Source organism: Podarcis gaigeae (assembly GCF_964106915.1).
Source record: "Podarcis gaigeae genome assembly, chromosome: 4".
NCBI lineage: Eukaryota > Metazoa > Chordata > Lepidosauria > Squamata > Lacertidae > Podarcis > Podarcis gaigeae.
Genome location: NC_139677.1, coordinates 100,532,914 through 100,560,683, shown reverse-complemented (window position 1 = coordinate 100,560,683; position 27,770 = coordinate 100,532,914). Strand labels below are relative to the sequence as shown.

The following is a 27,770-nucleotide window of genomic DNA, read 5'->3' as shown; positions in this document are numbered from 1 at the left end:
TATAGCATTATTATTATTATTATTATTATTGCAAAATGGGACGCGGGTGGCGCTAGTCCAGAGCCTAGGACTTGCCAATCAGAAGGTCAGTGGTTCGAATCCCCGCGACGGGGTGAGCTCCCGTTGCTCAGTCCCTGCTCCTGCCAACCTAGCAGTTTGAAAGTGCAAGTAGATAAATAGGTAGCACTCCTGCGGGAAGGTAAACGGCGTTTCCGTGAGCTGCTCTGGTTCGCCAGAAGCAGCTTAGTCATGCTGGCCACATGACCCGGAAGGTGTACGCCGGCTCCCTCGGCCAATAAAGCGAGATGAGCGCCGCAACCCCAGAGACGGCCACAACTGGACCTTTTATTATTGCAAAGCTGAGTGTCAGACCTTTACCATTTGGCTTCAAAATCTGAGGTCTAGTCGTAAATGCGGATTATGAAACTCAGTTGTATGATGTAAGTTGCCTTTGGTCTTTTTATAAAGTGGATGGGTAGGATGGAGGGATTTTAAATTTTGTACCTAACTCATATGAAGTCTGGCTGAAATTTTCTATCTCTAGGACCTAATCTAAACAAACTCTTCAGTATAAACAAATATTTTCTTCTTCTTTGGCAATCGCTCGCACCTGAGTAAGATTGTCTTCCATGAACGTGATCTTAACAGTGAGTCTGTAAGTGACTGTGGAGGCTAATTCTGGGTCCACAAGTCCTTCCACGCTGGGGACTTAGGTTTCTGGGCAGAAGTTGATCATGGTGTGGATTTGCCAAGCGTGCCTTCCTCTTAGCACGTTTCTCCCTTTCGTCCTGAGTTCAAGCGTCTTCAAAGCCCATGACACCTTTGGTACAAAGGCTGTTCTCCAACTGGAGCGCTCGCAGGCCAGTGTTTCCCAATTGTTGGTGTATATACCTTTTTTAAGATTTGCCTTGAGACAGTCTTTAAACCTCTTTTGTTGACCACCAGCATTATGCTTTCCATTTTTAAGTTCGGAATAGAGTAGTTGCTTTGGAAGACGATCATCAGGAATCCGCACAACATGACCAGTCCAGCGAAGTTGATGTCGAAGAATCATCGCTTCGGCACTGGTGATCTTTGCTTCTTCCAGTACACTGGCATTAGTTCGCCTGTCTTTCCAAGTGATGTGTAAATTTTTTTGGAGACACAGTTGATGGAATCTTTCTAGGAGTTGGAGATGGTGTTTATAAGTGGTCCATGTTTCACAGGCATACAGCAAGTTTAGTAGTACAATAGCTTTGTAAACAAGCATTTTTGTTACCCTGCGAATGTCCCGGTCCTCGAACACTCTGCACTTCAATCAGGAGAAAGCTGCACTCGCAGAGCTCAGGCAGTGCTGGATTTCGGCATCAATGTTGGCCCTTGTGGAAAGATAACTGCCCAGGTAGGAGAAGTGATCAACATTTCTGAAAGTTACCCCATTGAGTTGGAATTGTGGTGCAGCAGAAATGTTGTTTTGTGCTTGTTGGTGCAGCACTTTGGTTTTTTGGATGTTGAGCAACAGACCAAGCTTTTCACAAGCTTCTGCGAAGATATCTAGGATGCTTTGGAGGTCATTTTCAGCCTATTCAGATTAAAGAGCTTTCCATCTGTACAATATATGATTTCTACTCCGGTGGGGAGTATTCCTTTGACAAAGTGTAGGATCATGGCAATGAAAATAATAAATTGAGTTGGGGCGATAACAGAACCCTGTTTAACACCTGACCCCACTGTGAATGGTTCATTTTGAGAGCCATTGTTATCTGCGATTGTTGCTGTCATATTATCATGGAGGAGCCGAATGAGGTTTACAAATTTATATGGGCAGCTAATTTTCAGAAGGACATTCCACGGGGCGTTACAATTTACAGTGTTGAAGGCCTTAGTCAGGTCAATAAACACCATATACAGGGGTTGGTTTTGCTCTCTGCATTTTTCTTGACACTGCCGAGCAGAGAAAAATCATGTCTACTGTCCCCCTGGAAGGTCTAAAACCATTCTGGGATTCAGGAAGGGTAGCCTCAGACTGATAATTTTGACATCCCTAAAGTCTGCTGGGATCTCCTCTCCCATATTTTTTTCATTGAGCTTGTGAAGTTGTTGTGCAAGTTCAATTCCACCCACTTTGAAGACTTCAGCAGGTATCCCATCAGGTCGGCCGGCTTTGTTGTTTTTCATTTGGTTAATAGCTGTACACAACTCTCCCAGATTTGGAGATACTGCGAGCTCATCTCTTAATTTGTTTTTGCGGAATCTGTGAGGGGAGTTGTGTTTAAGGAGATGCTGGTAATGTTCTTTCCAGTGCAGTGCAATAGCTTTTAGGAGTGTGGTACCGTCTGTAGGGGACCCGGGAGGCACTGTGGGTTAAACAACAGAGCCTAGGACTTGCCGATCAGAAGGTCGGCGGTTCGAATCCCTGTGATGGGGTGAGCTCCCGTTGCTCAGTCCCTGCTCCCGCCAACCTAGCAGTTTGAAAGCACACCAGTGCAAGTAGATATATAGGTACCGCTGTGGCGGGAAGGTAAACGGCGTTTCCGTGCGCTGCTCTGGTTCACCTTGGCCAATAAAGTGAGATGAGCACCGCAACCCCAGAGTCGGCCACGACTGGACCTTATGGTCAGGGGTCCCTTTACCTTCTGTTGAGCATAGGGGGCAAATGCCATGATTTATTGGCCCATAGATGGTATTTGTGGCTTTAAAGAAACTCTGTGCATCATGAGCGTCAGCTAACTGCTGGATCTCTTGAGCTTTTTTTATCCACCAGGTGTTCTTTAGTTCTCTGGTTCTTTGAACCTCAGCCTTCACATTGGCATAGGTTTTTCCTCAGTGGCGCAGTTTCTATCTCTTTGCCACATCTGAAAGGCCTTCCTTTTCTTGTCTCACTGTCATTCTCATCAAACCAGTCCTGGTGTTTCTTGGTTTGATACCAATAGTTTGTTCACAGGCTGCAATAATGGATGTTTTTTAGTGTTCCTCAATGTTATCAGGGAACTCTGAACACAGACGGTCCTTTGGAAGCAATCCCGCTTAATGGGATCTTGAAGGGCTCGAGTGTTCATTTTGCGCTTTGGTTTCCCTTCCTGAAGTCTGCGTTGAGGTACAATCTTGACAGCCATCATGGAGCGTATTAATTGGTGATGTGTCCAGAAGTCACCATAGCTCTGTTCACACATCTCAGCAATCTCCAGCTCAGACAATCACATAGTCTAAGAGGTGCCAGCGGTTCGACCAAGGGCGCCTCCATAATGTTTTAAATTTATTTGTCGAAAGAGTCTGTTGCCAATAACAAGGTTGTGCGCTGCACAAATAGTCAAAAGTAGTATTTCATTGTGGTTGCTGTTGCCAATTCCTTCTTTCCCAATAGTTCCAGGCCACAGATCGACATCTTGCCCAACTCTTGCATTAAAACAGGCATAGGCAAACTTGACCCTCCAGATGTTTTGGGACTACAATTCCCATGATCCCTATCTAACAGGACGAGTGGTCAGGGATGGTGGGAATTGTAGTCCCAAAACATCTGGAGGGCTGAGTTTGCCTATGCCTGCATTAAAATCACCCAGGCGTCTCTTTCAGCATCCAGCTGAAAACAATTCTTTTCTTTAATGTCTTCATCGGCATCGTGTGTCGGTGCATAAGCAACACTATGTATATGTTTATAAGGAGATCTTGTTCTTGGTTCAAGGTACAGTGGTGCCTCGCAAGATGAAAAGAATCCATTCCGTGAGTCTCTTCGTCTTGCGGTTTTTTCGTCTTGCGAAGCAAGCGCATTAGCGGCTTAGCGCTATTAGCGGCTTAGCGGATCAGCTGATAAGCGGCTTAGCGGATCAGCTGTTAAGCGGCTTAGCGCTATTAGCGGCTTAGCGGATCAGCTGCTAAGCGGCTTAGCGGATCAGCTGCTAAGCGGCTTAGCGGATCAGCTGTTAAGCGGCTTAGTGCTATTAGCGGCTTAGCGGATCAGCTGTTAAGCGGCTTAGCGGCATAGCGGATCAGCTGATAAGCGGCTTAGCGGCTTGGGAAAAGGGGGGGGAGGAAAAAACCCCCGCAGAAACTTGCAAGACATTTTCGTCTTGCGAAGCAAGCCCATAGGAAATTCGTTTTGCGAAGCACCTCCAAAACGGAAAACCCTTTCGTCTAGCGGGTTTTCCGTCTTGCGGGGCACCACTGTATCAGCTATATTCCTGTCTTAGGGGAAGTTGGGGGTATTGAGTGGAGACATGAGATGCTTCACCTTCACTTTGGAAGAGGGGACATTGGTTTGACATCTTGCTCCCCCAGAACCCTTTCCCCACCCTTGGCAATGCCCTTGAGAGGTGTTCTGGCTTCCATAATGCATGGCCTATTCATCTGGTTATTGGAATGCCAACAGCCTCCCAATTCATTTTAAATCGACAACCCAACCGTGCACACAACATGTGCCTCTGGTCAACCCGACAACCTCCGGGCGTTTCGGACTTCCAACTCGCACCAGACCCATCAGCCGAAGTTTGGCAAAGGCGGGTTTAATGTGATCCCGAGTGAGAACTCTCGTCTCAGAGCATGAAGGCTGCAATCTCCCACACACTTACCTGGGAGTAAGCACCACTGAAAGTCAGCGGGACGTACTTCTGAGTAAATACGCAGAGGACTGGGCAGCCGAGAGGTTCCTTGCAGGATCAAGCAATGGTTTGCCTCCTTCAGGAATCTTTGCAGGAAACCCGGCAACTGATGTGTCCCCAGAATACGTCCCATGGTCAGCTAGTGAAATGCAGCCCGCTTTCTCCCCAGCCCTCAACCATGTTCACAATGAGTCTAGCGGGGATCTAACTTCGTTCAAAGTATTAAGGACGGCCTTCAATCTGCCTGTGGAGACCCTTCGGTCTCTGAGGCAAATTTACCCCTCTCACAACGGAAGATTTCGAGCTTGATTAAATTAACCGCCGCTAACTGTTCAACTCACTGCCTCCCTCCACAAACGGTAGCTAGGTTTTCTTTAAAAATAAAAAAATAAAAAAAACAAAAAAAAACAACCACAACAAATAAATCATAAATACTGTACAAGGTAGAAGACCAGGGTGGTGCAAACTCCTGCCCACCCACCCCCTGACAACATGGAGTACGGTTGCCCTGGTAACGGATGAGGCCTCTGTGGTGCGGCCTCCTGGCCTGTGCGGGGTTGGTGGGGAATGCTGCTCAATATTGCACAATTATCCTGTCAAGATTCTTGTATTTTGTCTCTGCTGCCCCCCCCATCCAGAACGGGCTTTCTCCATGCCCAACCTCTTTCCCCTTCCTTCTCAGCAGACACAAACTCCAGCCGCCATCTTGGGTAGCAACCATCATCAACACTGCAACCCGACACAGCCTTACGTCTTCGAACACTGATGTGCGGGGACAACCCTGCGGTTATCACAACTGAGGCCAGACTCAGGGGCGTCTCTGACCGTGACAAGGGACCAAAGCCGCTCTCCATCCCACCATCCCAATCTCTTTGGAAATTGCTCAGAAACAGTGTCAATCTGCCTCCCCATTCCCCTCCTTTCTGGAGCAGCTCCTCCTCCTAACCGGCAATAAATAAAGGTAATTTATACACAAACAGACACCCCCACCCCCAAGTTATCTGGATGCTGGCGGCAGTGTGGCTCGCAAAAGTTGGCGAGACGATGGTGTGCAGTGTCTGCTTTTGGTGAGCGGTTCTTGCATGAATGAAAGGGTGGCATTGAGTGGAGTAGCTCTGCGTCCGTATCCGATGGAGGAAGGCGAGAAGAAACCAAAGAGAGGGCGGAAAATGATTGTGTTTGGTGAGGATGAGGGAAGTTGCCCCGGCCATCTGGACTTGGGGGCCTCAGCGGACGAGAACGGGAGACACGACGACATTCAACAACTCCTCGGCTGAGCTGGGCGTTTCTAACCAAGCAGCACACACAGAGCAGACAATCCTTTCCTAAGCAGGGCTGAATTCCTAAATGGTTTCTCTCTCTCTTAGTCCCATTTGAATGGGGCTTGGCACATGAGGGTGGCTGCACCTAATCTCTCACTGAGCGCACCCCCCCACACACACTCAAGACACAGCAGCAAGCGCGAGTCGTGCAACATGGATTTGCGTTCTGGAGGTTCCGCACGCGGCCCGTCCCGAGGCGCGCCGCTAACTCCGCGCGGCGGATGCAGAAAGGCGACCCTGCGCACGAGACATTCAGGGTGGGAGATGAGACACGGGGACGCGTCCGTGTGGGGACGGCGAGGACGGGACGCAATCTCTCCCTCTCCCGGCTTCTCTCCCTCCGGAGGGGTCCGCCCTGTTCCTCATCTTGCTCGTCAGACCCTCCAGAGGAGCAGGTGGTTTGTGCTATCATCCCTCCCCACTGTCTCGCTGCTGTTGGTGAGCCGGAAGTCCTCGTACCCGTCGCCACCGCTAATGATGAGCATCTTGGACTTGGGGGGCCTGTGCCTCGTGGAGTCCCGTTTCTCCAAGTCGTTGGACTTTTCTGTACCTAGAAGCAGGGGGGGGGGGAGTGAGTCATATTACTTTCTGCACCTGCATAACCCAAATTCTGCGACCGGGACAAAGTATGCACCATATGTAGATTTGTAAGCATGTATGCATAGATGTACAGTGGAACCTCGGGTTAAGAACTTAATTCGTTCCGGAGGTCCGTTCTTAACCTGAAACTGTTCTTAACCTGAAGCACCACTTTAGCTAATGGGGCCTCCTGCTGCCACCGCGCCGCCACCACATGATTATCTAGTGCAGCCCCCTGCAATGCAGACGTCGCAGCTGGAGAATCCCTGACGGACACCTTTCCTGCTCAGATGGAAAACCCGATTGTTATCTCACCCCAGGCTGCCCCTTCTGCCTCGTCTTACTTGAACCCACCTGGATCCCTGGGCAGGGGAAAGAGGATGTCGAAACCTTCCGGCAGCTCGATGGCCGTGAGGAACCGGACGTGGCCTGTGTGTCCCTGGGAGAGGCCCACTGGCGATGGCGGGGTCTTCAAGGAGGCGGCGTTGGACATCATGGGCAGAGTCAGGACCACTCCAGCGCTGGTGCCGATCCACAGCAGGTCTTTGCAGGCCAGGATGGCGGTGATCCTCAAGCAAGCGGCCTTGTGCTGGCGGATGATGGCATCTGAGCCTGCGAACCCAAGGCGAGTGGTTCATGCGAGTCCTTAGATGGTTCTTTCCCCAACCTGGTTTGGACTACAACTCCCACCAGCCCACCCTGCCAGCACCGCCCACTGGGTAGCAACCATAGCTGTCAAGTTACAGATTTGAAAATAAGTGACCAGCAGCCTCGAAAATAAGGGACCAGCAGCCAAAATAAGGGATTTTCCAATCACAGGTATGTTCAACTTCTGAGCCCCTCCGAGCCAAAGGCAGAAAATCCAGCCAGCAGCCAAACGAAGCCTCAAGTGGTGGTTCCCACAGCGCAGCAACCCGGCAAAGGGGATGCAGCAAGGAAAACCACCGTCACCTCTCCGCTGGGAAGCGCTGAGCAAAGGCAACACGGCCGATTTGATCGGCCCAAGGCATGCAAGCTCCACCCCCCAGTCGTTCTTAGACTCCTTACTGGGTGAGCAACGCAGCCAAGCAGCACAGTTGGAGCCTCCCTCCTCCCTAGCCGGCAGAGAGGGAGGGAGAGGAGCTGCTTTCTTTGAAACCCGGGAAATTTAAGGGACATCATCAATAAGGGACAGCAGTGGGACACAGAGCTGTCATAAGGGAGTCTCCCGCCAAATAAGAGACAGTTGACAGCTATGGTAGCAACATCCGCAGAACACACATGTTAGGAAAGGCCACCTTAGACCAACTCATGAGATGTTTCTTGTTTCTGAGATTGAGGTGGTCCTTGGCTTCCTGTGTTAGTAAAGCAGTTCTCCCCCATTCCCACCCACCTGACGTTACATTTTTCACCGTGTGTCAAGGTTGGTTCAGATACAGGCCAGCACTCAAGATGCAAGGACAAGCAGAAAAGTTAACTTTTTATTCAAGGAAACAGCCTACAAGGGCAGGAATACCTCCTATGCAGGACTGGCCCCTATGAAACAGTTGCCAGGACTGATGATTCTTGCCTCCTATTTCCCCATGTCTCCTTCTCCCCAGTCAGATGTTCTCCAAGCAGGCTTAAACTTCACTTCTGGTGGTGGAAACCTGTGCTAGCTAGCTATCTATCTATCTATCTATCTATCTATCTATCTATCTATCATCTATCTATCTACAGTGGTACCTCGCAGGACGAATGCCTTGTAAGACGGAAAACTCGCAAGACGAAAGTTTTTCGTTTTTTGAGTTGCTTCGCAAGACAAATTTCCCTATGGGCTTGCTTCGCAAGACGAAAACGTCTTGCAAGTTTGTTTCCTTTTTCTTAAAACCGTGCATTCAGGGGGTGCAGTTGCGACTTGACTTCGAGAAGCAACTCATAGCACGCGGTGTGGTAGCCTTTTTTGAGGTTTTTGAAGACTTTGGTGATTTTTGAAGCTTTTCCAAAATCCGTGCTTCGCAAGACGAAAAATTCGCAAGATGAAAAAACTCGCAGAACGAATTAATTTCGTCTTGCGAGGTACCACTCTATCTATCTATCTATCTATCTATCTATCTATCTATCATCTATCTATCTATCTATATCTATCTATCTATCTATCTACACACACACACACACACACACGGAGTCATACCTCGGGTTACAGACGCTTCAGGTTACATTTTTTCAGGTTACGGACGTGCTGAAACCTGGAAGTACCAGAACGGGTTACTTCTGGGTTTCAGCGGTCGCGCATGTGCAGAAGTGCCGAATCGCAACCTGGGCGTGTGCAGACACGGCGCTGCAGGTTGCAAACGCTGCGGGTTGCGAACGTGCCTCCTGCACAGATCACGTTCGCCACCCAAGCGTCCACTGTGTGTATATGGTTTTTCAAATAATTTTTTTTACAACCAGAAACATACAACATATAACATAAAAACAAGATTCCAAGGAATCTCCTGGACTTCCCTCTTCCCCTTTGTGGGTCCTATATTAATCTTTTCCTCCTGCATCTTTTATAATAATCCAAATCTTTTACACCTCCATTATACCCCAAACTCATCATTAAACTAGGCTGCTGCTGCTGGGAACCTGCGCTCTTTGTTCTGCTACACACACAGCTCTCTGTGGCATCAGATACAAGAGGGGATGGGAACTTAACACAGTAGGAACGGCAAGCTCCTGGGATGCTTCTGCAGCCTCTGAACTTCATCAGCTGCGTCTGAACTTCTTCCTTCACTGGCTCTTCTTGCTCACCAAAGCCTGTCGCCTCTTCAGAACCCAACCATTCCTCCCCTCCTTCCCTCTCTATGACTTGTCCTCTGTGTCCCACCACTTGGGCTCTGAGCCTTCCTCCTTTGAGACTTTGCCTAGAGGGGTTCCTCATCCCCCAGCCAGTCCCTGACACCATACAATGGCAAAAGGAGTTGGGGAAAAGGGCTGTAGACCATAGGCAAGGAAGAAGAGCCTACTGGATCAGGCCAACAGTCCATGTAACCCAGCATCTTGTATTCGCAGTGGCTAGCCAGATGGCAGGGGAAACACCAGAAAGCAGGATTCGATCTCAAGGGCCCTCTCCCCTGTCTTCATCTTGGCTGTCAAGTCATCCAAGCAAACCTTTCTGCCTCCACGCACACCCCAACATACACACAACACCCCAACATATACACCTGCAATATGAGATTGGATCCTGACAGGACAGAAGTACTGTTTTGGGGGGACGGGGCGGGCGGGTGTGGAGGACTCCCTGGTCCTGAATGGGGTAATTGTGCCCCTGAAGGACCAGGTGTACTGCCTGGGAGTCATTTTGGACTCACAGCTGTCCATGGAGGCGCAGGTCAGTTCTGTGTCCAGGGCAGCTGTCTACCAGCTCCATCTGGTACACAGGATGAGACCCTACCTGCCTGCAGACTGTCTTGCCAGAGTGGTGAATGCTCTGGTTTTCTCCCGCTTGGACTACTGCAATGTGCTCTACGTGGGGCTACCTTTGAAGGTGACCCAGAAACTACAACTAATCCAGAATGCGGCAGCTAGACTGGTGACTGGGAGCGGTCTCCGAGACCACGTAACACTGGTCTTGAAAGACCTACATTGGCTCCCAGTACCTACATTGGCTCCCAGTACGTTTCTGAGTCAAAGTGTTGGTGCCAACATTGAAAGCCCTAAACGGCCTCAGCCCATATATAGCATCTCCACCCCCATCGTTCAGTCTGGACACTGAGGTCCAGCTCCAAGGGCCTTCTGGCGGTTCCCTCCTTGCGAAACGTGAGGTTACAGAGAACCAGGCAGAGGGCCTTCTCAGTGGTGGTGCCCGCCCTGTGGAACGCCCTCCCATCAGATATCAAGGAAATGAACACCTGATTTTTAGAAGACATCGGAAGGCAACCCTGTTCAGGTAAGTTTGTAATGTTTGATGTTTTATTGTGTTTTTAATATTCTGTTGGCAGCTGCTCAGAGTGGCTGGGGAAACCCAACCAGATGGGTGGGGTATAAATAATAAAACTATTATTATTATTATTATTATTATTGACTCAAGGCGCCTACCCAAACCTCTGACCAACATGATCTTGAAGAAATATGTGGCAATGAAACACAAAGGAAGCTCAAAGGTTTGGGTCATTCCAAAACAAGCCCCCTGTCAAAAAACACCCCCAACCCCAATTCACAGGATTCAATGGGGAGGGGAAAATATTCCTTAGAATTCCCTGCTGGTTAGTGTAAGTGTTCTCATATTGCAGGTGTCTCTGTTGGGGTGTTGTGTGTTATGTTGGGGTGTGCGTGGAGGCTGAAATGTTTGCCTGGATGACTTACCTGTTACAGCCAAGATGAAGACAGAAGCCAAAAGAACTATAGGAGGCAAAAATTCAAAATGATGTCAGGAGTACAGGAATGTTGCTTTACGAGGTTCCGTGCCCATCATGTTTCGGTGAGTCATCTTCTCCAGGCAAAGATGACACGGAGGACTAAATTAAGAATGTTAATGCAATAACCTTATGTAAGGTTTTTTAATGCAGCGCTCTTAATATAGTTCCTGCGGTCATCTCACCTTTCGCTCCTGCAGAATGTGACAAGGCAAAACATGTTGGCCGTACCATGTTATAAAATCAAATTATCCTCTTTTTATGTTTCGTTTGGGTGGTTTTCTTCTCATCCTTTATGCTGCCTCACCCCCTGAAATTCCAACCAGAGATTGGCTGACTACCAGTTTAGCATCCTCAGAGATACAAGGAGCTCAAAATGACTGCAAAAGGGGTTTCCCTCCCAATAATATCCCTGCGAGGTAGGCCAGGATGGGAGACAGTGACTGCCTTAAGGTCACACGCTTCCATGGCTATGTGAGAATTTGAACCCAGGTGGCGCTGTGGGTTAAACCACTGAGCCTAGGACTTGCCAATCAGAAGGTCGGCGGTTTGAATCCCTGCGACGGGGTGGGCTCCCATTTCTCGGTCCCTGCTCCTGCCAACCTAGCAATTTGAAAGCACGTCAAAGTGCAAGTAGATAAATAGGTATTGCTCTGGCGGGAAGGTAAACGGCGTTTCCGTGCGCTGCTCTGGTTCGCCAGAAGCGGCTTAGTCATGCTGGCCACATGACCCGGAAGCTGTACGCCGGCTCCCTTGGCCAGTAAAGCGAGAAGAGCGCCGCAACCCCAGAATTGGTCACGATTGGACCTAATGGTCAGGGGTCCCTTTACCTTTTACTGATTGCTCTAAGCCCAACGCTCTACTTAGCTCTCAGCTGCGACATTTCGTTGGCTACCCAGGAGATATTTTCACAAATGTACGGCATTCTGACTTCAACCCAGTTCAGTTTTTGGCTCCTATAACTGTTTCCCCGAGTTTATTCTAGACCAGTGTTTCCCAAACCTGGGTCTCCAGCCGTTTGGGGACTACAATTCCCATCATCCCTGACTACTGGTCCTGCTAGCTAGGGATGATGGGAGTTGTAGTCCAAAAAAGCAGCTGGAGACCCAAGTTTGGGGAACTGTTTTAGACACTTACTGCACCTCAAGAGCCAAGAATCTATAGCTTAAAGGTACAGCATCTACCTTGAATGGAGATCTTGAAACCCTGCACAGCCATTGCCAGTCAAAGCAGACCAGGCTTCCCCAACTTGGTGCCCTCCAGATGTTTTGGACACTATAACTCCCACCAGGAGTTGTAGCCTGAAGCATCAGCGGGGAGACCACTTTGGGAAAGGCTGAGCCAAAAGGACCAATGGTCTTATTCAATATAGGACAGTTTCTTATATTTCCAAGCCTGGTGCTAGAGGGCGAAGGCAAAACCACGATTAGCAGAGGGGGTGGGGACCTAGCAGGATTTCCCCCCGACCATGAAAATGTCACCCTTAGTCGACCTCTGCCTGCGAGTGACACCCATCTTGCCAGTCTTGTAAAACTGGGCGCCTCCGAGTCATTCTCAGGTGTCAAGAGATGCGGCCGAATCAAACACCTGGGAAGAGGCTGACTCTGGAGATGAAGGAATGCCGTTCCATAGGTCGCCAGAGTCTGACTCTGGAGACGAGGAAATGCAGACAGCGCAGGAGTAGGTTAGTTTGGCCCCCTTCATCGAGAGTTCCCAGACTCAGATAAAGAACTCAGAAAGCTCGCAGGCAGAGGGAGGGGAGGAGATAGATGACATTGAGGGTGTTGCTATGCAACCAGGAGGGTGGCAGCGTTTGGAGGGATCTTTGTTTGATAGGTGGTGTCTACCCACCTTCTCCCCGAACCAGAGGACCTAAAAGGATTAAAATGCAACAGAAGTACAAGAGAGGAAGGACTGGACTTTGGCGCCCTTCGTGCTGCGAAAGGGACTGAGACTCAGAGCGACCAACTTGTAGCAGAGAGCGGCAGGCAGGGATGTAAATTGTAAATAAACATGCCCTAAAACTGCCAGAGACTCATTAATTCTGATTGGAGTGTGCTTGCCTGCCTGAGATCGTGACACCAGGACTTGCCAAAGCGCTGGGTCTCTCACCTGCCAACATCTTGTGGACCGGAGGCGTGACGTCCACTTCGGCCAGCTGGTCGTAGCTGGAAGGGTGGTAGAGCCTCACCTGGGCGCTGCCCTGAAGGGTGACCCAGACGCCCGCCGAAGAGCTCACCATGCAGGTGAGGCTGCGGTTGCTGTCCTGTCCGACGTGAAAGGAGTGCTGGGGAAGAGAAGAGGTCAGGCTGAAGCCGTGTGGAACAAAGGGAATCCCCAACGCTCTGAACGGGGGACCACTTCTCCCAGGGTTTCCCCCCAGTGCAGAAACCTGACCTGAGATGGTGGCAGTCTTGGAACTTTGAAGTGTCAGGCATAGCTCTAATGGCTTTAGCCCAAACGTAGCAGAGTTTTCCTGCACAGCGAGGAAGCTAGTTGAGGTGGAAATGACTAGTCAGCTAGACTCAGAATAACTATTTACAGGATTTATTAAAAGGAAAAATAAAACCAGCAGAGTTTCTGCATACAAAGCAAAGCAAAATAAATCCTTTCGTTCTCTCTCTCTCTCTCTCTCTCTCAACCAAACACAGCACTTCTACTCCTAACACACCCTCCTAACACAAACTGTGCTAGCATTCCTAGATAACAGAGTTCAGTGTTGGTCGTTAACCAATCAGAGTAAGTAGCTTCTAGGTCAAGCAGACCTTGGCTTTCTTCCAAGAGTAAATTGACACTGCCTTGAGTTAATTGTGTGAAGCCAGAATCTGTAAGTTTTCATGAGAATCAATTAACAAAAACTGAACAGGCAGCTAGTGGGGCGTTGTGGTCCAGGGAACGGGGTCCCCCTTGAACTGGTGTGATGGCCTGGGAATCTGATTCAGAGGCTGAACCGGAGGAATCCCAGCCTGCACAGGAGTCCCCGCCTCCAGGGCCGGGTGAGCTGGGGCAGGGCCTTGAATCTGAAGGGCCTGCACTTGTGCCGGATCCTCAGGAGCAGACACCAGATGAATCCACTCTGGCTCTGGGGGTGATGGAGGACCCATTGCCTGCAGGTGCTCCACTCTCAGCCCCGTCAGGGGAAGCTGAGGTTGCCTCTGGGTCCAGTAACCCTCCAGCCTCTCCTGAGCTGCAGAGGCTCAGGGCAGAGAGGTGGAGGGAACTGATTTCTCCCAGGAGGAGTGCTCGTCTTAAGGCCAGGAGCGGCGGGTCACCTGTGGGCCAGGAACGCCCTAGGCCCCAGAGGAGATAAAGGCCAGTCAGCCCAGTCCCAGGTTGCGGGAGCAATGACGTTGGAAACCTGTTTCTGCCAGCACAAAGAACCTGTTTTTCTGGAGTTCCCGACCACGCCCAGCTTCTTGCTTTGGACCCTGCTTCCCCCTTGGTGGACAGTCTCCAGACCCTCGGCCCAGGACCAGACTTTGACCACGCCTCATGGTAACCCCCCCACCCGGGACCAGCACAACCACACTCACTGAGCTGCTTATCTCAAAGCGGTCCATGTTTGCTGTTTCACTGTGTTTTTTCTATTCTGTGGGAAACCGCCCAAAAGGGCAGCTGGGGCAACCCAGTGTCAGGGATTGGACTCAACAGGACGAGATGGAGGAGGAGGACACCCCCCCCTTTCTCCCAACGCTGCAGGAGAAGAGGGAGACAGTTTGATTTACAGCGGGGCTTTGAGGCGGTTGCTGAACAACTTGGTGGATTTCTGGCTGAAACATCGGCTCCAGATCCATTCCAGTCCAGCTTCCGCTCTGGTCATGGGACTGAGACGGCTCTGGTCACCCTAACAGATGATCTCTGCAGGCAGCTGGATCGAGGCGTGTCGGGGCTGCTGATTCTTCTAGACCTGTCAGCAGCCTTCGACATGGTCGATCACGAACTTCTGGACCACCGCCTCGCCGACGTGGGGATCCAGGGCACAGCCCTTCAATGGCTGCGCTCGTTCCTTTCGGGTCGGAGACAGAAGGTGGCGCTGGGGGGGGGGGAACTGCTGTCGCACCACTCAGTGTGTGGAGTGCCACAGGGTATGATACTCTCCCCGATGCTTTTTAACATCTTTATGTGCCCCCTCGCCCAGCTTGTCTGGAGTTTTGGGCTGGGCTGCCATCAGTATGCTGGTGAAACCCAACTCTATCTGTTGATGGATGGCCACACCGACTCGGCCCCAGACACACTGACCAGATGTCTGGAAGCTGTGGCTGGATGGTTACGTGGGAGCCGGTTGAAGTTAAACCCTTCGAAGACAGAGGTCCTTTGACTGGGTAGGGATGATATGGGATTGGGGGGGGGGCAACTCCCATCTCTTGCGGGGGCGCAATTAGTGCCAGCACCGTCCATTAAGAGTTTGGGTGTAATCTTCAACACCTTCCTTTCTATGGAGGCGCAGGTTGCAGCTATAACAAAGGCGGCATTTTTCCACCTCCACCAAACTAAGCAGTTGGCTCCTTACCTCTCTCGCCCTGACCTAGCCACTGTGATCCACGCGACGGTCACCTCCAGACTGGATTATTGTAACTCGTTCTACGTGGGGCTGCCCTTGAGGCTGACCCAGAAACTCCAGCAGGTGCAGAATGCTGCGGCGAGCCGCCTCACGGGGTCCTCGCTGCAGGATCACATTCACCCGGTGCTATACCAGCTGCACTGGCTCCCAGTGGAGTACAGGATCATGTTCAAGGTGCTGGTTTTAAACTTTAAAGCCCTATACGGCCTAGGACCCTTGTACCTACGGGACCACCTCTCCTGGTATGTCCCACGGAGGACCTTATGGTCTTCAAATAAAAACATATTGGAGATCCTGAGCCATAGAGAGGTTAGGCTGGCCTCAACCAGTGCCAGGGCTTTTTCGGTCGTGGCCCCGATCTGGTGGAATGTTCTGTCACAAGGGACTAGGGCCCTGTGGGACTTGACATTTTCTGCAGGGCCTGCAAGACGGAGCCGTTTCACCAGGCCTTTGGCCAATGCACAGTCTGACCCTCTCCTTCTGTAAACCTCATAGAACTCTAACCCAATGGTTGTCATTAATTCGATTCTGAGTTGATTTTAAAATGTATTTTAATTAATTGACTGTGTGATTTTATGTACACTGTGCTATTTTTACTTGTTGTTAGCCGCTGAGCCCGGCTTTGGCTGGGGAGGGCGGGATACAAATAAAAAAATATTTTTATTATTTATTATTGAGGTCACAGCGCAGAGATAGAAAAACAAAGGAGTTGGGACGTGTTAGGAGAAAGTGGGTGGGTGGGAATCGTGACAGGGCAGCCAGCTGACACGTTGTCAGTGGAGAGTATTTCTGAACCCCCTTCTCCTAGAACTTGGTATAAATTACCGTATTTTTCGCTCTATAAGACGCACCCGACCACAAGACGCACCTAGTTTTTGGAGGAGGAAAACAAGAAAAAAAAATATTCAGAATCTCAGAAGCCAGAACAGCAAGAGGGATCGCTGCACAGTGAAAGCAGCAATCCCTCTTGCTGTTCTGGCTTCTGGGATAGCTGTGCAGCCTGCATTCGCTCCATAAGACGCACACACATTTCCCCTTACATTTTAGGAGGGAAAAAGTGAGTCTTATGGAGCAAAAAATACGGTAAGTGTGCAGGAACAATGGAAGCAGGGAGCTCGTTGTTAGGAATGTGGGAGAAAGAGCCCGGTTTGGAGCAACACCATGTTAAAACGTTCTTTTGTCGCTCCCTTATAGGATTGGAAAAAAAAAACTAACGACTCTCCTTGTTTCCTCCGTACCTCCTGTTGCAACGAAGATGTGCTAAGGACGACGACACGATTCTGGCATCCACACCAAAGCTTGCCACCCACGGCCACCATTTTGGTCACAGGGCTGCCAGGAGAGCCCAGAGAGAGGGATTTGGAGTTCTGAGAGTCCCAAAAGCGTCCTGGAAAAGAGAGAGAGAGAGAAGGGAGATGGGGAAAGAAGATGTCAGAGGTTTCTCTTCTCCTTCACAGAATTTAAACATGCCGGAAAATAAGGTAAGAATGGAGGGGACCGAGATTCCAAAGGAGCAGAAAAGACTTTTCATGTATGCAAGGGATGCTATTAGCCCAGAGATGGAAAGAAGATAAAGTCCCTACCAGAGAAGAACGGCAAATTAAGCTGTTGGACTATGCCGAAATGGCAAAACTGACCAGAAGGCTCAGGAACCATGAAGACAAAAGTTCCAAGGAAGAATGGGAAATATTTATAATTTATTTAAGAGACTACTGTAGGCAAATGAAAACGTTAGCAGGATTTTAACAACACTTGTAACAAATACGCTGGATAATATGGACAGACTTAAAATATGGATGATGAAATAATATGCAGCTGAAAATGATGACAAATAGGACCCATGGTGGGAAGTCTAGAGCTTCAGAGAAATCTCTTAATATGGATATTCGCTTGGTATTGTTATAACACTTGTAAAAGCAAATAAAAATTATTTTTAAAAAAGAGAGAGAATGGAGTGTTATAAAATGCTAAGAGGGCAGAAAGGGCTTGGATTCTGGCTGGTGGGTTCCAGCTCTGAGTTTGCATCCACGTGAAAAGTCCCCACAACAGAAAACTAGCGTGCCAGGGAGAAAGATGCCATTCTGCCTCTTCACCTGCTACGTTGGTTTTCCATTTGAAAGTTTGTGGCATAGAGGGGCGCTCCAAAATGCGATTATCCCACCCAGTCCGGTCTACCGGCTCATTCTACAGCAGGGGTTGGCAACCCAGTGCCCATGGGCGCCAGGGTGCCCTTGGAGGCTTCTACAGGTTCCCCAGTGTGTCCGGGGATGGGCTACTCCCACCAAGCACTGCTATAAGCTCCAGCGAGCATTCGCACAAAGGTTTTTAAACCTCTTGTCACTGCTTGCTCTCTAAGCCTGTGACTTTAAGGCCCAGAGGGTCACAGCAACTGAGTGCTCCTCCTATGCAGCCAAGTGGCCGGGCACCGTATTTTTCGATCCATAAGACGCACCTGGTTTTTAGAGGGGGAATGCAAGAAAAAATATTCTTTAAAGGGAGCGCTGAGCAGAACCTATATACGTCCCAGGCTCTGCTCAGCGCATAGCTGGCAAGCGTCCCTTATTTGGCGGGACAGTCCCTTATATCAGCGCCATGTCCCGCTGCTGTCCCTTATTGATGATGTCCCTTAAATAAGCTACTGAAGGTAATGGGGCCCTTTCTATGTCCAGCTGTCCTTTGCCAACAACAAATTGTTGCTGTTTTTTTTGTGTTGAATATATGCTATATGGTGATTTATGGACCTAATTGGTATCTAAAGCCATTTGCATATATGTATTTTATCAAAGTAATTGTTGACCCCTTATTTTGGCTGCTGATCCCTTATTTTCGAGGCGGCTGGTCCCTTATTTTCAAATCTTTAAGTTGACAGCTATGGCTCAGTGCTCCCTTTCACGAGACGTCACGGGCTGCTCTTCTCCCTCCTCGGGGAAAAGCCCCCGAGAGCTGCACACACGCTCCACGTGGCTCGTGAAAGGGAGCGCGGCTCTTGGGGTTTTTTCCATGAGGTGGGGGAAGGGACAGAGGGGCTAAGCCAGAAGCGAGAACAGCAAGAGGGAGCGCTGCGCAGCGATCGCTCTTGCTGTTCTGGCTTATGGGATAGCCCCGCAGCCTGCATTCACTCCATAAGACGCACACACATTTCCCCTTACTTTTTAGGAGGGGAAAAGTGCATCTTATAGATCGAAAAATACGGTAGGTGTTTTGCTACAGCCGCTCTCGTTTCCAGCACTAGAGCCTTCCTGAAAACATCTTCACGGTCAAATAACTCACCGGCTTCTCTCTGGTAGGCAACAAGCTCTCCGTTTGCCAGCGATACAAACACCTGGTTATCTAGATACCTGTGGGGGAGAAGCAACGGGCTTTACAACGTCAGCTGGAAATCAAATGAGTGGCACAATAATAATAATAAATTTTTATTTATACCCCGCCCTTCCCGGCAGCTAACAACAAATTTAAAACACTTAATTGTAAAAGCAGCATAAAATACAGTATAAAAACATGAATAGCAATAAAATTCAAAGTTCAGAAATCAATTTGGGGGAAATCCATCTAATAGAGCATTAGATAGTCACCAGGGCTAGCTGGCTGAATTGGTCCTACTTGGGCCAGCGAGGAGGCCAGGGGAGAATTAGCTGTGGGGTCTCAGAGCGGGTGATCTTCATAAAAGGGGAGGGGGAGGGAAGAGAAGGGAAGGGAAATAAAAGATCAGGCTGAATTCAAATTAAAGGCCAGGCGGGATAGCTCTGTCTTACAGGCCTGACGGAAGGAGGTTAAATCCTGCAGGGCCCTGGTCTCCTGGGACAGAGCATTCCACCAGGTCGGAGCCATCACTGAGAAGGCCCTGGCCCTGGTGGAGGATAGTCTGACTTCCTTAGGGCCCGGGACCTCTAAACTATGGTTATTCATGGACCTTAAGCTCCTCTGTGGGCTAAGCAAAAATCAGGGTCACCTGTGTCCACACTGATACAGCAACTCCTAATTTAATCATGAACGGTGATTAATATTGGGGGGACACCTTTGTGCGTAAAAGCATTTATTTCCCATGTGAACTAACTGATTCAGAGCTTAGTCATTCTGAGATTGGGGAGCGAATGCCATCGCAAATGTTTTCCACCTATTGCCCCGGGGTAGATGTTTCCTCGTCTCCATCACTTTAACTTTAGCAACTGCTTAGTTTTTCAGAAGTAAATACCGTATTGGCTTGGATATAAGCCGCACCCGAATGTAAGACGCACCTTTAAAATTCAAGGGGAGGGGAGAGAGCAAAAAAGGAGAATACCCGAATATAAGCCGCTCTCTTAAAATTCGCAGGCATTCACACCCCTTCTGTCTTACCATATGTCTGTTTTAGCAGCAATATCGTAAAAGCCAATTTTTGTAAGGTCACAAATTTAAGCAGCGCTTTAATATTTCACAGTCGGAATTTGGGGGAAAAGTGAGGCTTATATTCAGGCCAATACGGTACAATATGTGCTTCTTGGTACAATTAACCCAGCAGCAAAGTCACGTGACGGTGAACAGGATGGCCATAGCAAGACCTGCATCTGGGCTGTACCCCTTCATTTTGAAGGTGAGGGCTCACATGACTAAATATGAACATCCTCATTTCCTGCTTTAAAAAAATAATTTGTTCTGGTTTTTGCTAGTCGAGGGTGGGACAAGGACCCTGAATCCCCCATTGCCTCACTACTGAAAATTGTATTCAGCCACTTTTGGGTTTTGCAATTTAAGCAAACCGTTTTGCACACAGGATTTTCAGCCCTGTGGACTAAAATGGTGCTTTAAAACGAAAGCTGAGTTTCTCAAGAAGCTGGATTCTGTGTTCATCATACATTCTGCATTTCAGTACACCCTGCGTGAAGCTCCACTTACAAAATGCAGGTCACAGAGGCCGAATGTTGCATCTTCATGCTATTCTTCCTGTTTCGGATGTTGTCCGAAGATTGGTAGACATGGATGCTGCAAATCAAAGAGAAAGGAAGCAGGAATGAGACTCTGGCTGGTTCGTAGGGAGAAAAAATCAGTACTTTGCTGACTTAGAAAAAAAAGGCCAGTGTATTGGAAGAAGCAAAGATCAGCAGTGTCGAAGTGATGAGTCCAACATCAACTTCGTTGGACTGGTCATGTTGTTCGGATGCCTGATTAACGTCTTCCAAAGCAACTACTCTATTACAAACTTGAAAATGGAAAGCATAATGCTGGTGGTCAATGAAAAAGATTTAAAGATTGTCTCAAGGCAAATCTTAAAAAATGTAGTATAAACACCAACAATTGGGAAACACTGGCCTGTGAGTGCTCCAGTTGGAGAACAGCCTTTACCAAAGGTGTCATGGGCTTTGAAGACACTCAAACTCAGGACGTAAGGGAGAAACATGCTAAGAGGAAGGCACGCTTGGCAAATCCACACCATGATCAACTCCCGCCCAGAAACTTATGTCCCCACTGTGGAAGGATGTGTGGTTCCAGAATTGGCCTCCACAGCCACTTATGGACTCACTGTTAAAACCGTGTTCATGAAAGACAATCTTAATCGGCCAAAGAAGATGACTCTGCTTTTGAAATATAAATTCCTGGAATCTAGCCTCCCTTGGCTGCAGGCCTGTGGCCAAAGAGATCTTATGGATTTGCCAAAGACACAGCACTGACTTTCAATATTCGATGACAGATCCTTCCCACTCTTTGTCAGAACGCCTTTCAACATTCCATGACATTACAGTAGCCAAACCAGTAGCTAAGGGAGCTTGCCGAAAGCTGACAAGTTTTAGCTTGTTATATAGGGAGAACTGGCCACTGGTCCCATCACCTCCTGGCAAATAGAAGGGGAAGAAATGGAGGAAGTGAGGGATTTTACTTTCTTGGGTTCCATGATCACTGCAGATGGTGACGGCAGTCACAAAATTAAAAGACGCCTGCTTCTTGGGGGGATAGCAATGACAAACCTAGACAGCATCTTAAAAAGCAGAGACATCACCTTGCCAACAAAGGTCCGTATAGTGAAAGCTATGGTTTTCCCAGTAATGATGTATGGAAGTGAGAGGTAGATAATAAAGAAGGCTGATTGCCGAAGAATTGATGCTTTTGAATTCTGGTGCTGGAGGAGACTCTTGAGAGTCCCATGGACTGCAAGAAGATCAAACCTCTCCATTCTGAAGGAAATCAGCCCTGAGTGCTCACTGGAAGGACAGATCCTGAAGCTGAGGCTCCAAGACTTTGGCCACCTCATGAGAAGAGAAGACTCCCTGGAAAAGACCCTGATGTTGGGAAAGATGGAGGGCACAAGGAGAAGGGGACGACAGAGGACGAGATGGTTGGACAGTGTTCTCGAAGCTACAAACATGAGTTTGAGCAAACTGCGGGAGGCAGTGGAAGACAGGAGTGCTCTGGTCCAGGGGGTCACAAAGAGTCGGACACGACTAAACAACAACAAATAGGGAGAAAGAAAGAGAAAGTCTAAAAAGATTTCAAGGCGGTCTGCCTACCAGCCATCCTCTGTCCCCAGCCACATGGAACTTTGATAGGCCTCTGGGTCAAGGCTCAGCAGGTCCTCCAGGCTGCCTCTGGTGAATGACCCTCGACTTGACCGCCTCAACGCCCGGCCGTCCATGGGGCTGTCGCTGTTCTGGGCGAAAGTGGTGGCAATGGGAAGGAACCCAGCAGGGTCCTGCTCCTCTTCCGAGCTTGTTGTCTCGGCCGTTGCGTCTTTAGAACTCGGGATCTCCTCATCTGGAAAATGAGAGGTGAAGGGAACTAGGAAGGAACCTTCAAACTCAAGGAAGGTCCCTGGCTTGGTCACTGAAACCCAACAGTTCATTTTCAGTTCTAAACCCAATTTATTTGTCAGCTTCGCTACCAAATGCACATGAAATCTAGACTGTTTAAATCTAGACTTAACTAGATTTAGTTAAGCTGGAACTATGTCTGAGGAATTTCTCTCTTTCTACCAATTATTTTTTATTGCTTTTCCATAATTCTTAACAAACTGTGTTCCAAATCAATACAAATTTAAAAACTGACTTCCCAAGCCCCAGGTGATCCCTCTATTTTCTTCCTTCCTTTGCGCCTCCCAGTACGACAACATTTCTAATTTGCATTTCAAAATCTCATCGCTTTTCCCTACGCATCACCTGCTCATTTACCAATTTCTGCTGTGACTTTTATACATTTCTTATAAACAGTCATCAAAGGAGTTGAGCATGCTCTTAACCCCCCATTATCTCCATCTGGGACCCCTCTGGGGTCAAGCACCCAAGAGGCCAGCTTGCCATGTTTACTGCAAAACAGGAAGCCCAAAGGTCAGAGGAATTTCTATCTGTTGCTCCCCATTTTTGGTGCTAAATGTTTTCACCTTTCCTTAGAGTTGGAATATTGATACTGTGTTTTAGGGGCTAACCCTAAAACCCTCCATCCACACGCCTAGAGGGGGTCGGAATTGGGTGGGGGGGTCTTCCTCCACTCAGCTCTGCTGCCATGGAAGACCACTGAAGGCACGGGCTGTTTGGGGAGCCACCACCACCAGGTCCCTGCCAACAGAGGGCAGAATGAGGCTCTGGGAACAAGGCCTTTTGGGGTGGGATGACAAGCAAGGGCCCGGATCCGGGGAGCCCAATCGTGGAGCTGGCAAACAAAGCTCTGCTCTGACTGGCAGCAGCCAGCAAGGCTTCATAACCTGGGGGAGGGCTGCTTTATTAAAGAGAGCTCGTACTCTCGTTGCTGCGCGGTGCCATTGTTTATTTTGTGGTAAGCTGCACTGAGGAGCCTACTGCACCAACTTGACGGCATATTCCGAAAGAAGAAAAGGAAAATAATAATAACAGCAACGAACATTTAGTGGGAGGCTCTCATTCTGCTTGGAAGACGTCATATTATTTTCCGCGTAAAACTTAGAAACATTGATTGCCATTCCTGAACTTGCGAGAACAAGCAACAGCAGCTACTGTGTAAAACAATCGCCAGGACATTTACAGCCTTCTGAAAATGTCTGTTTCTCAGAAGCGAAGACGCCAACGGCAATTTATTCACGTGCTTAAATGTTTCTACTCTGCCAGATTGCACAAGGAAGTCGAAGAGACGTTCCTAAAAAGGAATGGTTTCTTAGGACGACACTCTGCATAGATGCAGAGTTGGGCTTGGAAAGGAGAGGTGCTGGGGTTCAAAAATATGCTCAGCGACAGAAGGGCACCTGGGGAAAGGGGCATGGCTGGCTTGGGGCAAGTTACTAGCCCTCAACGTTGCCGTGCGAATGGTCCGACTCACTTCCGAAGCTGGAAGATATCGTGGAGTGGCTGGCTTGGCTCTGGAGGGTGCCGGAAGGACTCGGCGAGGACTCATCATCCGTGTCGTCACTGTCGAAGGGGACCAGTTCTCGGTTGGTGCTGTCCACTGGGTCCGAGAGCTCCAGGGAAGACCCGGAAATGGAGATATGCAAGCACTGCTGGGGCCCAGACTCGTCCATCGACGTGTGAACTGGTTCTGAGGAAGGGCTGGCCAGAGATTCGGGGCGCTCCCTGAGTGCAGAGTGAGGTGGGAAGATAATAATAATCATATAATAATTTATTATTTATACCCAGCCCATCTGGCTGGGCTTCCCCAGCCACTCTGGACAGCTTCCAACAAATTTTAAATTACAGTGGTCTGAAAAAAAAGTTGAAATATACATTTACTAAGAAACCAGAAGCCTTTCTTCTTGGAATAATAGGTCTGGAATTGCCCAAGAAAGATGTTAGACTGTTTTCGTATGCCACAGCTGCAGCTAGAATTTTGTTAGCTAAGAAGTGGAAAACACAAGGAGTCCCAACGGTGGAGGAATGGCAGATGAAGATGATGGACTTTTTGAAACTAGCTGACCTGACTGGAAGAGTCCGCGACCAAGAGGAGGAGGAGTACCAGGAGGAATGGATGAAATTCAAAGACTATTTAGTTAAACATGCTAAAATAACTTATTTGGAAAAACTTGCAAATACCAGATAGGCTTAGGATTTAAATATGTGACGTTAGAGAAGAATATGTTTAAAGTTAAAATGAAAAGAAAGAATGATGTTAAGTGATTAAGTTAATTTTATGAGAAACTTGGTTTTGGAAAAACTGTTACAATGATATACACTGAAACCCAGCCAGGGGGATTCGAGGAAGTCACCTAACAATGCTACTAAGATTGGATTAAGTACAGTTAAGATTTATGTTTGTTTGTTTAAATCAATAATTTTATTTGAAAAAAATAAACTAAAATACAGTGGTCTGTTAAACATTAAAAGCTTCCCTAAACAGGGCTGCCTTCAGATATCTTCTAAAAGTCTGGTACTTGTTGTTCTCTTTGACATCTGGTGGGAGGGCGTTCCACAGGGCGGGTGCCACCACCGAGAAGGCCCTCTGCCTGCTTCCCTGTAACTTGGCTTCTCGCAGGGAGGGAACCGCCAGAAGGCCCTCGGAGCTGGATCTCAGTGTCTGGGCTGAATGATGGGGGTGGAGATGCGAACAAAAAGGCATGGGAAAAAGATACAATGGAGAAGCTGCGTCTCTGCATTGAACAACAAAACATGAGCTGCCAGGATAGAAGCCTAAGAGAGGAGAGGAACTGCAGAAGTTGGGGATTCGCTGCTTTCCGGAACCAGGAAGCACAGAACTAAATGCCCTTTAAGAGAATCATAGAATTGCAGAGTTGGAAGGGACCCCAAGGATCATCTAGTCCAACCCCCTACAATGCAGGGATCATTTCCTGGGTCCAGGACACAACACATTTCCAAAGGTGACAGAACTACTAAAAGGGCCCCCTCTGCCTATTTTAACACCCAAGATGGTCTGTAGGGAAGGACATGGTCTTTCAGATATTCAAACCACAGGTTCTGACCCCACTGTGTTGGACTAGGTCCTGGGAGAGCAGGGCTGTGGAGTTCACTGGGTGACCTAGGGCCAGTCACTGCTTCTCAACCTAATCTATCTACTCCATAAGGTTGTTGTTATTGTAAAGACTAAACAGGAGATGTACCCCGGCTGCCTTGATCTCCTTGGAGGAAAGTCAGGACAGACAATAAATAAATTCTAATTTGGCTGTTTCCTGCAGGACACATCTCCCTGGCTTCCAGCCACATTGTGATGGCCTGGGAATCTAATTCAGAGACTGAACCTGAGGAATCCCAGCCTGCACAGGAGTCCCCGCCTCCAGAACCTGCTGAGCCGGGGCTGGAGCCTGAGCCTGAAGGGTCCTCACCTGTGTTGGATCCTCAGGTGCAGGCACCAGCTGAGTCTGCTCTGGCTCCTGAGGTGATGGAGGACCCATTGCCTGCAGGTGCTCCACTCTCAGCCCCGTCAGAAGAAGCTGAGGTTGCCTCTGGGTCCGGTAACCCTCCAGCCTCTCCTGAGCTGCAGAGGCTCAGGGCAGAGAGGCGGAGGGAACTAAGTTCCCGTAGAAGGAGTGCTCGCCTCCAGGCCAGGAGAGGCAAGTCACCTGAGGATCGGGGCCGCCCTATGCCTTGGGGCAGATAAAAGCCAGCCAGCCCAGTCCCAGGTTGTGGGAGCAACATTGTTGGTAGCCTGTTCCTGCCTGAACCCTGTCCTGCTCCTCTGCCAGAGTTCCTGACCCCACCCGACTCCCTGCCTTGGACCCAGCTACAGCTTTGACGGACAGTCTCCATACCGCACCCTCAACCTCGGACTGGACTCGGACCTCGCCACACGGTTAGCCCTCAGGACCAGCACACACGTGTTTATCTGACAGAAGCGGGTTCTGGGTCCCCCAAAAGCTTACAAGCCAGCCCTTCTCAACCAGAAGTTCTTGGACTACACCTCCCACCATCCCTGACCACTGGTCCTGATAGCTAGGGATGATGGGAGTTGTAGTTTTAACAACACCGGTGGAACCAAGGTCGAGAAAGGCTGGCTTACGCCATGAACAAATGTGTTCGCTTTCCAGGGGCCACAAGACTCTTTGCTGCCGCAGATGTTCTAAAAATGAAACCACCCACAGGCAAGTCCTCTTCTGGCGACTTCCTTACCGGAAGGTCCGCTTGAGGCCCGGCACAGAGGCGATGCAGAGGATCCTGGCAGAACAGACGGCGATGCAGGCCTCGACGATGGGCTCCTTTTTGACGCTGAGGAGGCAGACCTGCCCGACGTAACCGTCGCTGTTGCACACCCAGACTTCGTAGGCGTTCTCCGGGTTGCTGTGGCTGGGCGAGGCGCAGGAGAACTGCCGGAGAAGGGACAAAAAAACCCAAAAAACAACAGGTTGCTTTTGAAACAGGTCCTAAACCTTGTATTGTAGTTTAAATTCTGTTGCAGCATTCAAGGAACTTCAGTAATAGTTGCAAGGTAGATATAAGAAATTAGATTTATTAAGAATAAGTTTAATTATGATAAAAGTATTGGAAATAAGTAATATGAAATTGAAATATGGAATAGACGGGAGGTTGGGTCTTTAGTGTTAAGACCAATATATGTTTTATTGTTTGCTAAGAAAATTATGTGTCTGTGGTTATTCTTGTGTGTAATTTGGTATTTTTGTTTTGTTTTCCTTTTTTCTTGTATCAATAAATTTTGTAAAAAATAATAATAAAAAAAAATAAAACAGGCCCTAAAAAGCGCTCACCAGCATGGGCCCATCCAAAAATGCATTCTCCAGAACCAATAACTGATTGGTGGCAAGAGTCTTTAACAGAAGTGCAGTAGAATTAAATGAACAGCACTAGGGTGCACTGTGGCTTTCTTTCCTTAGCAGTAAGGAGGTGGAACTATTTTATTTATTTATTTTTTCTAGGGACCTTTTTGTTTATAAGAGGGAATGCTCAGTGAGTAATGTCTCTTACCTTGGCTGGGACGAACGAAGCTCCACTGTCTGTGAAAATTTCTCCAAATAATATCCTCCAAACATACAGGTTCGAACAGAGCTTTTGCTTACAAGGTAAAGGTAAAGGGACCCCTGACCATTAGGTCCAGTCGTGGCCCCTCTGGGGTTGCGGCGCTCATCTCGCTTTACTGGCCGAGGGAGCCGGTGTACATCTTCCGGGTCATGTGGCCAGCATGACTAAGCCGCTTCTGGCGAACCAGAGCAGCGCACGGAAACACCGTTTACCTTCCCGCCGGAGCGGTACCTATTTATCTACTTGCACTTTGACGTGCTTTCAAACTGCTAGGTTGGCAGGAGCAGGGACCGAGCAACGGGAGCTCACCCCGTCGCGGGGATTCGAACCGCCGACCTTCTGATTGGCAAGTCCTAGGCTCTGTGGTTTAACCCACAGCACCGCCTGCGTCTCTTTTTTGCTTACAAAGAGGACCATTAATGCCTGAAACTGAAGCGCAGCTCAGAGCTTAAGCCTTTAACAACCAACTCCGGCAAGCCAACTCTTAAGAGTTTAGGTAGAGGTGCTTTCGACTCATTGGTGGC

The 27,770-nt window shown here is 48.9% G+C and overlaps 1 protein-coding gene across 1 annotated transcript in view; it reads right to left on the bottom strand.

Annotated features, from left to right (window-relative positions):
* Nucleotides 1-4,961: 4,961 nt before the first annotated feature.
* The window catches only part of ARHGEF17 (Rho guanine nucleotide exchange factor 17), a 176,004-nt gene continuing 153,195 nt past the window's right edge, over nucleotides 4,962-27,770 (bottom strand). Inside the window, exons 13-21 of the mRNA XM_083735821.1 lie at nucleotides 26,383-26,576; nucleotides 23,648-23,898; nucleotides 21,874-22,117; nucleotides 20,267-20,353; nucleotides 18,665-18,732; nucleotides 16,633-16,781; nucleotides 12,946-13,120; nucleotides 6,830-7,087; nucleotides 4,962-6,446 (exon numbers count right to left, since the gene is read on the bottom strand). Coding sequence (XP_083591947.1) covers nucleotides 6,271-6,446; nucleotides 6,830-7,087; nucleotides 12,946-13,120; nucleotides 16,633-16,781; nucleotides 18,665-18,732; nucleotides 20,267-20,353; nucleotides 21,874-22,117; nucleotides 23,648-23,898; nucleotides 26,383-26,576 — 1,602 coding nt within the window. The 3' untranslated portion in view covers nucleotides 4,962-6,270. The remainder of the gene's footprint in view (nucleotides 6,447-6,829; nucleotides 7,088-12,945; nucleotides 13,121-16,632; nucleotides 16,782-18,664; nucleotides 18,733-20,266; nucleotides 20,354-21,873; nucleotides 22,118-23,647; nucleotides 23,899-26,382; nucleotides 26,577-27,770) is intronic.